Raw genomic sequence first — 13702 nt, 5'->3', positions numbered from 1 at the left:
TTGAGCCTTCTAGCCGAACACCACCCATATCAGCCAACACCATGTCGAGCGCACAAAATGGAGATACTGGGTCGCATGCCGAAGCCGATCTTGCCCAGGTAAGGTCTGTGGTAAATACTTGTCGACAGGCCCTAATATTCGTCCAAGGCGTTCAAGGAACTGCAGCGAGGGGAGCAGACGGCAGCCGCCCTAGAGGCCCACCTCGATTCCATAGAGAAGAAGATTGAAGCTCTCCTTGCGCAGGCAGAAAAAGCAGAGAAGGAGTTGAAGGACGGCAAGGCGGACGACAAGCAGTCGCCGAAAGCAGATGAGAAGACCTCATGAAGTCGGCGAAACCTACTGCACAATAATGGCTCACGTGCTACGTACTATTAATATCCGATCCGATGATACACGCGCGAATACCACAATGATTTAACAGTAACCAAGACAAGCTGCGGATTCGGCGAGAACGGTGCACACAAAACAGAAGGCAGGCAATGATAGATTCTGAGAGCATCGCTCTTGTATAGGAAAGACGGAAGCCTCCGGTCTTACAGCCCACCAATAGTTGAAGGCTTGGCTGCTGAACTCTCAGCTTCGAAAACCTTGTCCAAATGGAATACCCCATTGCTGTCCTTCTCGACCACACCAACCTCAGTGATGATTCCATCAATCAATTCTGCAGGAGTGACGTCGAAGGCCGGGTTCCATACCTCAATACCGTTGGCTGCAATACTGATCGTCTCCACGACGCCCAGATCGAGCGAGACACCATCGTGCCTTGGTCCCTTTACAAGTGTTACCTCTTTTCCGGGCCGCTCTTCAATGACGATGTCTGCTCCGGACTTGGTCTTCAAGTCGATTGTCGTTCGTGGTGCGGCTACAAGAAACTTTACCCCATGATGCCGAGCAAGGATGGCGAGTGAGTATGTGCCAATTTTATTGGCTGTGTCGCCATTTGCGGCTACTCGGTCTGCGCCAACCACTATGCCGGCAATGTTCTCGCTCTTGCCCCGCAACCGAAGCAGGGCCGCCGCCATAGAGTCTGTGATGAGAGTGGCTGGTATCTTGTCGTGAACCAGCTCGAATGCTGTCAGTCTAGAGCCTTGGTTGTATGGGCGAGTCTCTGAGCAAAAAGCATGCTTCAGTGAGCCGTTGGCGTGCAGTGACCGAATCACACCAAGCGCCGTACCATACCCGGCAGTAGCAAGGGATCTGTAACGTTAGTCTCTTGTACTGACCAAGGGGATCTGGTACACACCCAGTGTTGCAGTGCGTCATCATGCTTACCGGGCCTGTCTTTCCAGCCTCGGTATTCTTCACGATCCAGTCTGCGCCGTGCTTTCCGATGCTCTCATTGTCGCTCACATCGTCGACGAGCATCTGCTCTGCAGCAGCCACGTACGCCTCCCGCACAGCCTCTCCGTTTGCCCCTTCCTTTGCCGCGGCATTTTCTGTGATCTTTTGCAACTTGCCAGCAGCATCTGCAAGGTTGACAGCCGTCGGCCGGCTTGTAACCAGATAGTCCAACTTTTCAATGATGAAGACCTTGACTTCTTCGGCAGCCGAAGGGAGCTTCATGTTGGTCACTTCGACTGCGAGGGCCAGTGCAGCAACAATGGCGATGGCTGGTGCACCCCGCGTGCGCATGTCCTTGATGGCGTGCCATGCGTCAGTGCTAGAGTAGATGTGATCATACTCTTCGGCATGCGGTAGTTTCAGCTGATCGAGGATTTCGAGCTGACCTCGAGAGTACTTGATTGCCTGGAGCACCATCTTGAATTGCTTGTGTTTGGGCGTGTTGTTCCAGCGATGCAGCAAAAAAATTTCCAGATGGTATGTGAGATTGGGTTGCAATTGCCCCAACGTGAGAGACCCAGGCGCTAGCCCATTGGTGCCACAGGCTCCTTTCAACTGAGGAGTTAGTGGTCACGTTTTTCAAGGGCAAGACCTGAGATACTCTATTTCAACAAGACGCCCATATATGCTTCTATATTGGTGAACGGGAGCCGTTGACGCATTCCATCCCCGCAGCTCGCCACTCTGTTGAGGGCACTTCGGATGGCGGCATGTGACGCGGCAAGACTAGCCACGTGTGGCTGTAGCCGAGGCTGGGCTCAGCCACAACGGTGCTCCATCGGCGATATTGGCCGCAACTTGATTGTTAACCCAATGCAGAGAATGAGGAGAAGGAGAGAGACACAGTCGAGCAGCATCTGCCCAAAGCTTTCAGCGATGATGACCATGATTTACGTGGCTCGGAACGCGACATGTCTTAGATTCCTGGTGTTCTGGCCATTCATCAGGAGGCGATTCGCTTCCAGCCCTAAAAGAGCCGCAAAGCAAATCCAGGGACCGACGCTTGCAAGGAAGAGTGAATTGGTCATGGCAACTGCATGACGAAGCTGATACCTCGACTTGACAGCCAAGTCGCACGGTGCCCCAAAAGCTGCCGCCATGTCCCTTTCTCCTGTTTCCGCACACTTTCTACATATTCCAACCTCTTGCTCAACCCGAAGCCGTTTGTCGCAAACGTGCTGTTGCCGTCCAATCCTTGACCTATTCGGTAACCACGCCCGTCTTTGCCTATCCCCGATAGGCGGAGAAAAAAGACCCACAGCCTCACTAATACCCGCTACCCCCAACACCACAAGAAGAGCCCGTCGCCCACCCAGAAGCATTTCCTGAGCACATGCAAACGCTAGCCAATCGCCTCAGCTGGTCGCGCCTCACAAGACTCTCGTAGTCTGTTCCCGTACCGGAGAAGATACCGCCACGCGCTCGACTGGACCCCACCCAACTGTGCGCCGAACTTGTATATCAAATGCCCCTCATGGCACCCTCAAACTCGAGTTTTGGTGTCAGCTCCGCCGTCATGACTTCCCAAGAAGAGCCCATCCAGCCTTCGTACCGAGGTTACGGTACTTTCGCTTCGCAGCGACCGGCGCAACACCAGAGACGTCATTCATGGCACACGCGCCCTTGCATGCAGGAGGCTGAGAACTTCCAGGTTCTGGTATGTACAACATAAGCCACATGCTGAACCACTGTCTTCTAGAAGCGCTAACCTCCGCTCCCAGCTTCGAAACTTCCTCACTGAACTTAACTGCCGACTCGATCTTCTCGAAGACTACGGCCACCTCAAGTATGACACTGGTGTAGAATATGCTTACAACACGCTCCTTGCTGTTCGCGAGTCATGCTCCAAGATCTCAGATGGCGCAATTGAAGCAGGCCGGCGACAGGCTTCGGTTTTCGTCGAGACCCTGGAAGAACGGTACAAGGATGCTTTGGAGTGCAAGGAGACGTTAGGAGAAAAGGTTTTGGAGGGAATAGTACTTATGGACAACTACCTGACCGAATTCGAGGCACGCGCATTTGCGCTAGGAGATGCATCCATTGGCACGTATGCGCACGAATTTTATGAGGAAGGCCGGCGGAAGATGGACGAAGGAATCGAAATCGCAAAGGGAGTTGTCGATGGAGGTCTCGACAAAGCGCGGCGAGCGCGCGAGAACATTGAACTTCGAGTAGAGCACGCCGTCCAACGAGCGCTTGCCCAAGCCAAAGCCCACGGCCTGATTCAATACGAAGACCTACCTGAGCCATGGCGAGTCAACCCCCACATCCTCAAGGGTTACCGCTTCCAAGAAGGAAAATGGGCATGCGTCCGATCCATTTTCCGACTCCACAACGAACTCATCAACATCTGGACACACCTCCTTGGTTTCGTCATGGTCCTCGCCATCGCCTTCTACTTTTATCCCTCAAGCGCCAACTTCAGTATGTCGACAAAAGCCGACATCTTCATAGCCGCAGTCTTCTTCTTCGCAGCATGCAAGTGCCTAGCTTGCTCTACCATCTGGCACACGATGAACAGCATCTCGCACCAAACGCTCCTCGAGCGCTTCGCCTGCGTAGACTACACAGGCATCTCGCTCCTCGTGGCCGCCTCAATCATGACGACCGAATACGCCGCTTTCTACTGCGAGCCCGTCTCCCGCTGGTCCTACATGTGCATCACTGCGCTCCTCGGCGTCGGCGGCGTCATCCTACCCTGGCACCCGACCTTCAACCGCGCAGACATGGCCTGGCTCCGCGTCGTCTTCTACTGCTCTCTTGCCCTCACGGGTTTCTTGCCCTTTGGCCAGCTCGCATACACGCGCGGTGTAGTGTGGGCTCAGTACTTTTACGCGCCCATTACCAAGAGTCTGCTTGTGTACGTTACAGGCGCTTGTCTGTACGCTAGCAAGACGCCTGAGCGGTTCTTCCCAGGCCTGTTTGATTACATTGGTTGCTCGCACAATATCTGGCATCTTGCTGTACTGGGGGGTATTGTCTTCCATTACAAGGCTATGCAGGCTATGTTTACTCAGGCGCTTACTAGGGCCCAGACGAGCTGCTCATTGTATTGAGTAGGACGTTTCTCTTCTTCTTTTCTCTCTTTTGTCCCCCCCCTTTTTTTGCCTCTCTAGGGACACGGATTTCTTCTCCTTTGTTCGCAATTCTTATCTTCGCCCTGCTTGGAGCGTTCGGCATTGTTGAGCGAGTGGTTTGCATTTGCACATGACGGGTGGTCTATAGACTCTTCTTTGTTGTCGAGATGGAAGCACTGGGTTTGCTGGGTGGAAGGTGAGGTAGTACAGGCATTTGCGTGCTGAGATTGGTATTTGGTGATGGTAGAGGTTGATATTGGAAGGCTGATGTTGCCCGTATTCTACCTGACTGAATATCACTCTTTCGATATTCCAAATAGTATGATTACTTTCATCCATGTAAAACGTTTTTTGTATTCAATCTACTTGTGTCATTTTTTCAGTCTGCAGTTTGTAGTTAGTGGGTTATAAATATTGCATTCGCCAATCAACCTACTAGTACGTATGCAGTAGAGAGGCAGCAGAGCTTGTTCGACAGAGCTCGAAGACCCTCCTTTCTATCACGTTTGTTTCGATGCAACCTTTCTGATGTTTGAAAAATCCAATTCCTGAACGCCTTGCGCTATGCATAGAATCTCAAGTCTCCTTCAATAACTTTTTTCCATGTCCTCTCAAACCTTAAATTGATTCACACACTTCAATGGCTATCCGGCACATCGGGCAACCTCTCTATAACATACTTGCCCTTTGCGACACTAACAATCGGCACACCAGGAATCTTCCTTATCCTCCTCTTGAGATCTCTGTCGTTCGTCGCAACAAGATAAATCCTATGCTTTTGCACGCGATCGACAATGCAGTCATCGGCATATGTTCCCTTGTGGTCGCACTTGAGGCGCTGCCAGCGCTCGTCACGGGCAATGCGCAGGGCAATGCGGTATTTGGGGCCGAGTTTCTCCAGCTCAGCCATGACGCACGTGGTGATGATGGGCGTGGCTTTGGCGTAGAGCAGGTCCATAAGGGCTTTGTCCAGCTCAAGCTTGGCATGGACGGTGTGGGAGAGGAAGTTGGTGTCTACGAGGACGGAGTATGGAGGGCCGAGGGCGGTGTTGGCTTGGAAGAAGAGGGCGGAGGAGACTTGTGGGCTAGGAAGTGAACGTGTAAGCTGTGGATGTACGAGAGAATCTTTGTAGAGATAGCAGATGTTTCCGCTGATGTGTTTGGGTAATAAAAAGTAGAGACGTACATTTCGCGCTTCGCCTTGTTCTCTTCTTCCTTCTTCTTGGCTTCTATTTCACCAGCCATCTGGTTCTTCTTCCTGCAGCACGGTGGTTAGTGCGTGTGTGGCGGGGGAGGAGTAGCGGGGCGCCTTGTCGCATACAATCTTGCATCGCGTTGACCTTGGAGAGTATTAGAATAGAACTATTTATTTTTCGCAGGGTCAGACGGAGCATACCAACAATTCTTTTGGTGGTCGCAAACTTGCGAGTCTTCTTTGCGACACCCATGATTGCGCCAGGTGGATGTGTACTGGGTGGGGGGCGGCTCAAAGTGCGCACAGCTTGTGTACAGGCTAGCGAATTATATATAGCGTCGTCTTCAGCTACCGATAGCCGTACCGTCAGAGTGGGGTGCAGGGAGTGTGTTGTCGTGGTGGTGCTCGCAGATGGCTGCCACTAGCGCGATTCCTGACTTTTTGATGCCAAGACATGGAGTCTTCGGAATGGATCGGAACTGTCGGAACCACAGCCAATGAAAACACAGTAGGGCACCGATTCAAGTCGCGCCTGCCCTAAGCCCTATACAGCGCGGCACAGGAAGGCGCGGGCAGGCAAATCACGCAGGGCCCAGAATAGAATCGCCGTTCCTGGGCTTTGGCGCCGTCCGTCACCACGCCCTGCATACTGTTGTTTTTCGCCCGCATTCCTGAGCCAGCAGCCAGCCCAAGGCAACGTCAACACCGTGCGGCGTGGCCAAAACACTGCAAACCCCTCGCCGCATTTGCATTCACGGCTGCATGGCTGGGTGAAACACTGCGGTCAATCTCCCTCGCCCCCATCGCTGCCGTGTGTGCATTTCAGTCGCTCGGCTACGCTTCCAACATCACGCGAATCAGGCGCTCAGACGGTCTATTGCCCCCGCGGGTCCTGTGGACTCCGCCCCTGGTCACGAACCCCGTATTCCAACCCACTCTGCTACCAACCTGCGCTCACTCTCTTCCTGGTGCCCTCCGTCTCACCCCGTCACTCGTTTTCGGCGCTTCTCATTCCTAATCGATACCACCTGTAACCTGTTCATCTTTCGTCATCCACTGCCTCCCGAAACTCTGCTTTGACTGCTACGCTCTGTCGATCCGCGAACAGGGTCTCCTGAACCTTTTCCAGCCCTTCTACGCAGCTGCGGGTCATCACTGTACCCGTTGTACGACATTACGCAGTCATGCGTCCCTCGGCAGGCATCATAGGCCTGCTGCTCATAGCCGCTCCGACTGTACTTGCTCAGGGCAACAACGCACCCAACGCACCCAACGCGCCCGGTGGGACAACAGCGAGTACCCAAACCTCACAAACTGCTACTTCCGCGAACACCCAAACCTCACAAACTGCTACTTCCGCGACTACCGAGGCTGCGTCAACAACACAGACCGAGACAGGATCGACAAGTGTCTTCAATCTTGCCGGAGCTCCCACACTTGCCGGTGTTGGTGTTCCTGTCCCCCAGATTCCAGACACATCCGGGGCGGCGTTTATGCAGAAATCGAACCTCCCTGATGGAACTGTTTTCATCTGTGTCGGTGCTATCCTCGCCTTTTTCGGCGCCGCTTTGATGGCATGGCGTGGCCTTGTTGCCTGGTCGCTACATCGCTCCGTCAAGCGTGCAGCATTGAGCCAAAACATGACTGATGTCAAGTCCATGGGAGCCATGCCTCCTAACAAGCGGGGGATGTACAACGTTGTAGGTGCAAACTCCACCATGTCTCTGGATCGCTTAAATGCCGCACCAATTGGCAAGTCTGCAAAGCCCTTTACGGGCGCTCCCACTAGTTCATCCCAGAGGCCCGTATCTTCTCTCTTCTTCTCCCCTACTGCTGGTGGCGCTGCTGGCATACGGGATTCAGTAGTCAACCGCTCTTCGACCTACCTTCCTGCCGGATACTATGCATCTGGCACCTCAGCGCCTGCTTCCGGATCGCCCCAAATGCACGTCGGCGGCCAAAACTTCAACAACCTGTCTGCACTGTCTCTTTCAACGCCAGGAAACCGCTTCAGTACAAGATCCGGCAATTCGCCTCCAGAGTCGCCCTCATTGCCACCTTCTCGTGGAGGATACCCACGCGCACCTCCATCCCGAGAAGGCCTCTCTGTGTACAAACGCAATAGCGTTGCTACCCTCACTACTCCGGGAAACACACGAAGCGGTGTCTTTGGCCAAGACAGCAACCCTAGCCAGCTATCCCTCAACGTACCAGGAGGCACAAACGTTCCTGGTGGCCGCACCCCCAGCGGCTACCTTGAAGACTTGTTTGAACACCACGGCACCAACGGCACCAATGGAACCGAACGATTCTAGCGGGATCTCGAGCAACAGCCGACGAAGCAGCGCGTGCCCAGTGATAGCAGCATCATGTTGCCCCGCCGTTCGTCGAGCGTGTTTCGTGTTGCCTCTGCGGCACGCATGGAGCACCTAAGGCCTTGGTTTTCCTTATCTGCACCGTCAATGGGGGAGTATTATCGTCTTCGATAGAGAACAGAAGAAAAAAGAGAGAGAAAGAAAAGGAATGGAGCGTGCGAAGTGTGGGGGATATGTGTTGGGTTAAGAGAGTGAGGAGCAGAGTTCGGAAGAAAAGGTGCAAGAAAACACACCCACATTGTAACCGCTTCGCGTTCCGTCCGTTTTATTGGCCCTCTTTGAGGGGTGGCGCTTATTACCGTCGTATTTTGATCGCGCGTGCATATCCCCATTATCGTGTTATTTTCCCCGGGGCGTTAGGCTTGGAAGGGTCCTGTTCCTTTCCCCTGTCTGTCCCTCCCGCTCCCCCGTTTGTGATACCTTGTACCAACTTGTTACTTCTTTTCTTTTTAACTCTTTTCTTCATCTCGGTTTTGCTTTTTGGTATTCCCACCCTAGTCTGCACATGCTGTGTTACACTACACCTCCCCCGATGTAATGCATACAAAGTGTCATGGTTGGGACGTGGTACTCTCGCCCTATCCGATTGGGGTGCCGATCACGCAGACATGAGATTATTGCCTTTTTTTTATTTATATCTTTTTATTATTATGCATCTGCATTCATTGGGTAGTGGCCGTGTTTTCCTGCTGGGTGGTTGAGGAGTGGGCTAGTTGTTGAGGAGGAACGTTGGAGGCGGTGGGAGAAACGAGTCGGAGAGGCAAGGACATTGTACTACGTTCTTGGCATGACGGTGAGTGGATAGAATGGAACAGTAATGATAGCCAAGGGAAAAAATGTGTAATTGAACTGTGAAGAAGGATGGGCAAAGGATGTTTGGCATGGCTGGACAAAAATAAATTAGAGCAGATGAGGAAAACCCGGGTTACGGAACACATTGTTTATCTAGTCTATCACTCGTGTTGTACACGCAACTTTGCCAAATTCCAGATGCCTGTACACGCGCCCCCCTTTTTTGTCTATCGACCCATCATGCATGCATGCGTAGATCCCTACACGTTTTTGGAAACCCACCATATGCAAAGTAGTGTTTGATGTGCAAGAATGCAAGTGACTACCTTGCTCTCTTGGGCATAGCTTTTCGCTTCCTTGCCTCGCCGTTAAGGTTGGACGCCGTGGCGTTCTGGATGGCGGCTTCGTCTTCGGGGAGGTTAGAGGAGTCGATGAGGGGCTCGTCGAGGAGTTCCTTCTTGCCCAGGACACGTCCAACAGACTGGTTGTAGGCAAACTTGGGGAGCTTGAACAGAAGGGTGTCGTAGATAGTGGGCTTGGGTTCCTCGTTGGGCTGGGTATTGTTAGTCTACTATATAACATTGAGTCAAAGGGAAAGATGTGCACATACGTCAATCAGGAATTCACCCTTTTGGCCATCCTCAGTCTCATGTTCCAAGAAGACATTACCGACAGAGTCGACGACAAGAATCTTGCCATTTTCGGCGACGATGCGCTTCTTGGCTCCCTGGGGACCGGATACAACCTCTGGCTCAGCAGGAGCGCTGATGCCATCGGTGCGTGCCTTCCTCACAGCTTGGACCTTCTTGGGCTTGCGGGCATCCTTCTCCATGGCACGTCGCTCGCGACGATTCCTTGGGATTTGCTCATCAGGGGTGTCGTCAGGCGAGTCAGTTTCGAATTGCTGAGCATTGACGGCAGGGGGAGTGTCGTCGATGCCTGGAATACCCGGGAGGCCACTCTCGTCACCCCACGCAGTCTTGCGTGCTTGTCGGATATACCTCTCAGCAAACTCCCTGCGGCGCTTCCATCCCATGACAAGGGCGAAGTAGTGGAATCCACCACCAAAGACGGTAAGAAGACCCACAATGACGGAACCAAGGCCAGGGCGGAAGCGGTCGTAGTAGTATCCGGAGCCCTTCCATGCAGGGAAACCGTTCCTCAAGAAGTGATCGTAACGTTCGCGTTCGGGGCCCTGAAGCATCTTGGCGACAACGGATAGTCTCTGGTAGGCGGCCGTGACCTTTTGCACATGAGCCTCAATTTCCCTGTTTGATGGCTGCTTGCCGACAGAGGTTCCCTTCTTCTTGTTCTTCTTCGCATAGTTGGCAACGAATGTCTGACGGGCCTTGTCAGGGTGGAGGTCGCGCGACTTCTTGCGGAAGGCTTTGGTCAATTGGTCCTGCGACGCGTTGGGCTTGACACCGAGGAGATCGTAAAAGGTGACATTTTGGCCCTCGATTTTGGCGACTTCGTCACGGATGCGAAAGATTTCGTGGTCTGGCGTAAGCCGTCAGCAAATAGCTCCTAGGTTGTTGTCACTGGCTGCACCCATGCGCCTCGTCGCAAATCTGGCCCGAAGCAGGCAATTGGAGGCAGGCACAGCTGGATTGACAAAATTAGAAATTCACGCACCTTCTTTAGTCCAGGCAGCGGCGAATGCAGCGAAGATGCACAGCACGAGTGCAAGCACCGCGTGGGATCTCATGGCTGGGGGAGGTTGTGGTGGAACTGCTCGCAGGTGATAGGGAGCAGATGTTCAATAGTCGTGCGGTGAGACCGCTGGGAGAAGGGAACGTGGCCCAATGGCTCTAGGCCTGTAATAAATGAGACAGCGGCGTTGCAGCTCGCTCCAAGGGGATAAATATGCGATCACTTGCTAGCACTACTATTGCGATTTCCGCAAAAGTCTAGGTGGCCTCCCACGCTCCAATGAAACCCGCCCATCTCAGAACCGACTAAGGGGGCTGACGGCTCGCTCGGTGGCTTGGGTGAGGGCAGCACGACCCTGAGCCACGGGATTCGCGGCAGGGGCAGGGACGGCCAACAAAAGTTGCCATATCGGCGACGACACCCATTCCACTTCCTTCTACACCACACTCTCTTTTCTTACTCGGCCTCTGCGCACGCCGCGTCACCTTCCCAAGCCTCGGACGACTAATTCCCATCCCGTAAGGCAGCCGTTTACTAGATTAATTGCCCCTCCTCCCCTTGCCCTGAGGACACATCTCCAACCCGTTCTTCTCCTCCCATATCACCAGCAGCTAACCACGGTTTCGCCTGTAGGTTTCCAAGCCCAGTAATAGGCCCTTCACTCCCGACGACCATTACCAGACACCGCTACCCACCTTCCATCCACCTTCCAACTACACACCCTCCACCATGTCGCGTTTCAGCATTCCCATCGATGCGCTAACCTCGCGGATGAATTTTGGCGGTCGCTTTGACAGCCTGCGCTCCACGTCGGTTTCGTCGCGCTTCGCCAATTTGCGACCCATTAGCGAATTTTTCGATGTCAAGCGCATGTCCAAGCCCGCCAACTTTGGTGAAGTGCAGAGCAGAGTCAACTACAACCTGGGCTACTTCTCAAGCAACTATGCTGCTGTCTTCGTCATGCTCAGCATCTACAGCTTGCTGACCAATCTGATGCTCCTTTTTGTCATCTGTCTGGTCGTCGGAGGCATGTACGGTATCGGCAAGCTCGAGGGCAATGATCTTGAACTTGGCAGCTGGCGCGCAACCACTTCTCAACTATACACCACGCTGTTCGTCATTGCAGTTCCTCTCGGTCTCTGGGCCTCACCCTTCACCACTGTTCTCTGGCTCATTGGAGCGACTGGTGTGACTGTCGTGGGCCACGCCGCATTCATGGACAAGCCAATCGAGTCAGCTTTTTCCGAGGAGGCGGTCTAGGTGGTCGGCCGCGAACTCCTTACACTATGCCCCACTGGGGAAGACCACCAGGGGGCTCGTCGGGTGTGGGGAGATACTTTGAGGGGGTGGACGATGTGCATAGATTTCAAGAATTGTCAAGCGATGACGAAAATGGCGGTGTTACAATAGAGGGGGCGTTTGAACCGGCATTGGATGGCAAGAAGATTGATCCAGATGAGCTATACTTTAATGATATGGATATTAGAGCGTGGGAACGGAGGACATCAGCTTTAGCGGAGCCTATGCACGGACCTGTGCATGGTTATCGAGGTTATCGTGAAGAGTACTTTGGTGGACCGGGCGAAACGATCAACCCGGCCGAAGTGGAAGAGATGCTCTTTCGGCGGGTGCTTGACAAGATCCGCGTAGCCAGGGCAGCAGGGAATACAGATGTTTCACTCAGTGCGGAAGAACTCGACGCATATCAATCACGACTCTATGGTGCACGAGCCCCTGCGGTACGTCCCGAGCCGCAGCCTCGACCTAGCAGTGCTTCATCATCCAAAGATACCGCTAGTGTTTTGAGCTACGATGCGACTGGGAAGCATGATGCTTTGTCACGTTCAAAGAAGAGCCAGCAGCGAACGTCGATGCCCGGCTCCAAGTCCAAGAAGGAAAAGCGGCCGAGTGCGCACAAACGTACGTCGACTGCATCCACGACAGAAAGTCATGCAATGCCGCCAGGCTTCGTTGTGCCTGGTCCAGACGGACAATCTACTTATGCACCGATTAATGCATATGAAGGCAGTCTGGTCCGTGGGCAAGGACCTGTGCATCCAACATCCCGTTCGGCGTCTGATAATGGCCGCCACGTCGCAATGCCTCTGCACCGCGCTCCTTCCATCAATATGCTAGGCTCGTTTCCGGAATCGGTTTACGACTTTCAGCCTGAATCGCCTCTGGTGCCGGACAATCAGCCATCATATCGACAAACAGCCTACGAAGCTGATGTGCCAGCTGACGCCCGCACTGGATCATCGTCTGTTCAGTCTGCCCGCCTTGTGCCGTTCCCTGTGGAGCCGTACCAGTATCACAACTTTAGCCCAACTTCGTCTTCATCGCCAACTTCGCCTCAACCGCAATACACTCGAAGTCTCAGCTCGGTGGTTTCGGAGGCCAGCTATGCATCGGTTCCACGGCGTGTCCCTCCGGCTCCTCCTCTAGCACCTGCACCGGTACCGGTACGGCGAGTGGCAGATGTTGTTGTCAGTCAAGATGGACACAACGACGTCGTAACTCCGGGCACACAGCCTTCTAGCTCGGCGACTGCGGTGCAAGTCCAAGGAAAGACAAAAGACAGTGGCAATGGTCAGGGAGGTGAGCGACGGCGCAAGGGAGGTAAAGGTAGTAAGAAGAAAGGCTGAGAGGGTGATGGTGTGCTGCTACCTCGTCACGAGTCGGACTTTGATTCTCGATGGCTTCCCGATGTGGCGTGTTGGATTCAACTATCTGGTATCCTGGCGAGGGTTGGATGACGGCAGATTGGAGTCAGACGTAGCCACGTATGTAGTGGGCCCTTTTGTATTCGTGGTGTCCAAGTAACTCTATCTTTTAATTTTCTCCACTACTTGTGTGCTGTCCCGAACAGTCAGCCGATTTGAGCGTGCAAACGGCACCAGGGCTGTCTCAAGAGGGCAAAGACAGCATGCAAGAAGGCGTCCATGTGCTGGATCGAGACCCCTGCACGACTTGTTGAATACCATGTTGCGTATGCTGCATCTGCAACGGTTGGTCTCGAACGTCTGTCTTGCATTCCTGACCCATTCGTGGCACAGGGATGGTGAGCGCGGGCCTGCACACGGAAAGGATGCACAACGAAGAGGTTTCTTCTTCCCACTACGGTGCAAGGAATTTTTTTGCTCTCTTCTTGGATGCAACCAGGGAAGCGGGACGGACACTCTGGCGGCCAGCGTCTCTTTATCGTGTACTACTAGATACACTGGCTGTCTAGCGGGTCGTGCATAAGGGTTCACGCACAACATCGCACA

General features: G+C 53.6%; 8 protein-coding genes across 8 annotated transcripts; 5 read left to right on the top strand and 3 right to left on the bottom strand.

Moving 5' to 3' along the window:
* Positions 1-41: 41 nt before the first annotated feature.
* Positions 42-324, top strand: PSV08DRAFT_354661 (uncharacterized protein; the record flags this gene model as incomplete). The annotated part of the gene is made up of 2 exons (XM_014224358.1): positions 42-98; positions 148-324. 2 exons carry the CDS (start codon positions 42-44, stop codon positions 322-324), a joined length of 234 nt encoding a protein of 77 aa, XP_014079833.1.
* Positions 325-361: 37 nt separating this feature from the next.
* On the bottom strand, positions 362-1825 carry PSV08DRAFT_323521 (uncharacterized protein). The gene is made up of 2 exons (XM_014224359.1): positions 1244-1825; positions 362-1197 (listed from the first exon to the last, which is right to left on the bottom strand). The coding sequence occupies exons 1-2, from the start codon at positions 1756-1758 to the stop codon at positions 534-536; spliced, it is 1179 nt and encodes a 392-aa protein (XP_014079834.1). The 5' UTR covers positions 1759-1825; the 3' UTR covers positions 362-533.
* An 847-nt stretch (positions 1826-2672) lies between these two features.
* Positions 2673-4799, top strand: PSV08DRAFT_207941 (hemolysin-III related-domain-containing protein). Its single transcript, XM_014224360.2, has 2 exons — positions 2673-2998; positions 3063-4799. Exons 1-2 carry the CDS (start codon positions 2807-2809, stop codon positions 4395-4397), a joined length of 1527 nt encoding a protein of 508 aa, XP_014079835.1. The 5' UTR covers positions 2673-2806; the 3' UTR covers positions 4398-4799.
* Positions 4756-5993, bottom strand: PSV08DRAFT_323507 (Fcf1-domain-containing protein). The gene is made up of 5 exons (XM_014224361.2): positions 5815-5993; positions 5740-5758; positions 5605-5676; positions 4855-5503; positions 4756-4802 (listed from the first exon to the last, which is right to left on the bottom strand). Exons 1-4 carry the CDS (start codon positions 5864-5866, stop codon positions 5056-5058), a joined length of 591 nt encoding a protein of 196 aa, XP_014079836.1. The 5' UTR covers positions 5867-5993; the 3' UTR covers positions 4756-4802; positions 4855-5055.
* Positions 5994-6560: 567 nt separating this feature from the next.
* PSV08DRAFT_11302 (uncharacterized protein) lies at positions 6561-8045 on the top strand. Its single transcript, XM_014224362.2, has one exon. The coding sequence runs from the start codon at positions 6798-6800 to the stop codon at positions 7926-7928; it is 1131 nt and encodes a 376-aa protein (XP_014079837.1). The 5' UTR covers positions 6561-6797; the 3' UTR covers positions 7929-8045.
* Positions 8046-8811, top strand: PSV08DRAFT_11303 (uncharacterized protein). Its single transcript, XM_066091814.1, has one exon. It carries the CDS (start codon positions 8162-8164, stop codon positions 8687-8689), a length of 528 nt encoding a protein of 175 aa, XP_065948599.1. The 5' UTR covers positions 8046-8161; the 3' UTR covers positions 8690-8811.
* Positions 8626-10613, bottom strand: PSV08DRAFT_207940 (uncharacterized protein). The gene is made up of 3 exons (XM_014224363.2): positions 10416-10613; positions 9391-10280; positions 8626-9333 (listed from the first exon to the last, which is right to left on the bottom strand). The coding sequence occupies exons 1-3, from the start codon at positions 10486-10488 to the stop codon at positions 9103-9105; spliced, it is 1194 nt and encodes a 397-aa protein (XP_014079838.1). The 5' UTR covers positions 10489-10613; the 3' UTR covers positions 8626-9102.
* A 166-nt stretch (positions 10614-10779) lies between these two features.
* On the top strand, positions 10780-13276 carry PSV08DRAFT_404252 (prenylated rab acceptor 1). Its single transcript, XM_066093677.1, has 3 exons — positions 10780-10951; positions 11067-11665; positions 11737-13276. The coding sequence occupies exons 2-3, from the start codon at positions 11163-11165 to the stop codon at positions 13076-13078; spliced, it is 1845 nt and encodes a 614-aa protein (XP_065948598.1). The 5' UTR covers positions 10780-10951; positions 11067-11162; the 3' UTR covers positions 13079-13276.
* Positions 13277-13702: the final 426 nt, after the last annotated feature.

The sequence above is a fragment of the Bipolaris maydis genome (genome assembly GCF_028858645.1).
Source record: "Bipolaris maydis strain C4 unplaced genomic scaffold PSV08scaffold_12, whole genome shotgun sequence".
Classification (NCBI taxonomy): domain Eukaryota; kingdom Fungi; phylum Ascomycota; class Dothideomycetes; order Pleosporales; family Pleosporaceae; genus Bipolaris; species Bipolaris maydis.
The sequence above is the reverse complement of the archived record's forward strand: the minus strand, read 5'-3'. Positions and strand labels throughout refer to the sequence as shown.

What these genes read in the sequence shown, in the direction of transcription:
- PSV08DRAFT_404252 (XM_066093677.1), top strand. Translation starts at nt 11,163, where the DNA reads ATGTCGCGTTTCAGCATTCCCATCGATGCGCTAACCTCGCGGATGAAT. An exon ending in TTCATGGACAAGCCAATCGA is followed by an intron (nt 11,666 to 11,736) that starts GTCAGCTTTTTC and finishes CCACTGGGGAAG; the next exon opens with ACCACCAGGGGGCTCGTCGG.
- PSV08DRAFT_11303 (XM_066091814.1), top strand. Translation starts at nt 8,162, where the DNA reads ATGTGTTGGGTTAAGAGAGTGAGGAGCAGAGTTCGGAAGAAAAGGTGC.
- PSV08DRAFT_207940 (XM_014224363.2), bottom strand. Translation starts at nt 10,488, where the DNA reads ATGAGATCCCACGCGGTGCTTGCACTCGTGCTGTGCATCTTCGCTGCA. An exon ending in CGCTGCCTGGACTAAAGAAG is followed by an intron (nt 10,281 to 10,415) that starts GTGCGTGAATTT and finishes GGCTTACGCCAG; the next exon opens with ACCACGAAATCTTTCGCATC. An exon ending in AGGGTGAATTCCTGATTGAC is followed by an intron (nt 9,334 to 9,390) that starts GTATGTGCACAT and finishes AACAATACCCAG; the next exon opens with CCCAACGAGGAACCCAAGCC.
- PSV08DRAFT_323521 (XM_014224359.1), bottom strand. Translation starts at nt 1,758, where the DNA reads ATGGTGCTCCAGGCAATCAAGTACTCTCGAGGTCAGCTCGAAATCCTC. An exon ending in ATGACGCACTGCAACACTGG is followed by an intron (nt 1,198 to 1,243) that starts GTGTGTACCAGA and finishes CTAACGTTACAG; the next exon opens with ATCCCTTGCTACTGCCGGGT.
- PSV08DRAFT_323507 (XM_014224361.2), bottom strand. Translation starts at nt 5,866, where the DNA reads ATGGGTGTCGCAAAGAAGACTCGCAAGTTTGCGACCACCAAAAGAATT. An exon ending in AACAAGGCGAAGCGCGAAAT is followed by an intron (nt 5,504 to 5,604) that starts GTACGTCTCTAC and finishes TTCACTTCCTAG; the next exon opens with CCCACAAGTCTCCTCCGCCC.
- PSV08DRAFT_11302 (XM_014224362.2), top strand. Translation starts at nt 6,798, where the DNA reads ATGCGTCCCTCGGCAGGCATCATAGGCCTGCTGCTCATAGCCGCTCCG.
- PSV08DRAFT_207941 (XM_014224360.2), top strand. Translation starts at nt 2,807, where the DNA reads ATGCCCCTCATGGCACCCTCAAACTCGAGTTTTGGTGTCAGCTCCGCC. An exon ending in CTGAGAACTTCCAGGTTCTG is followed by an intron (nt 2,999 to 3,062) that starts GTATGTACAACA and finishes CTCCGCTCCCAG; the next exon opens with CTTCGAAACTTCCTCACTGA.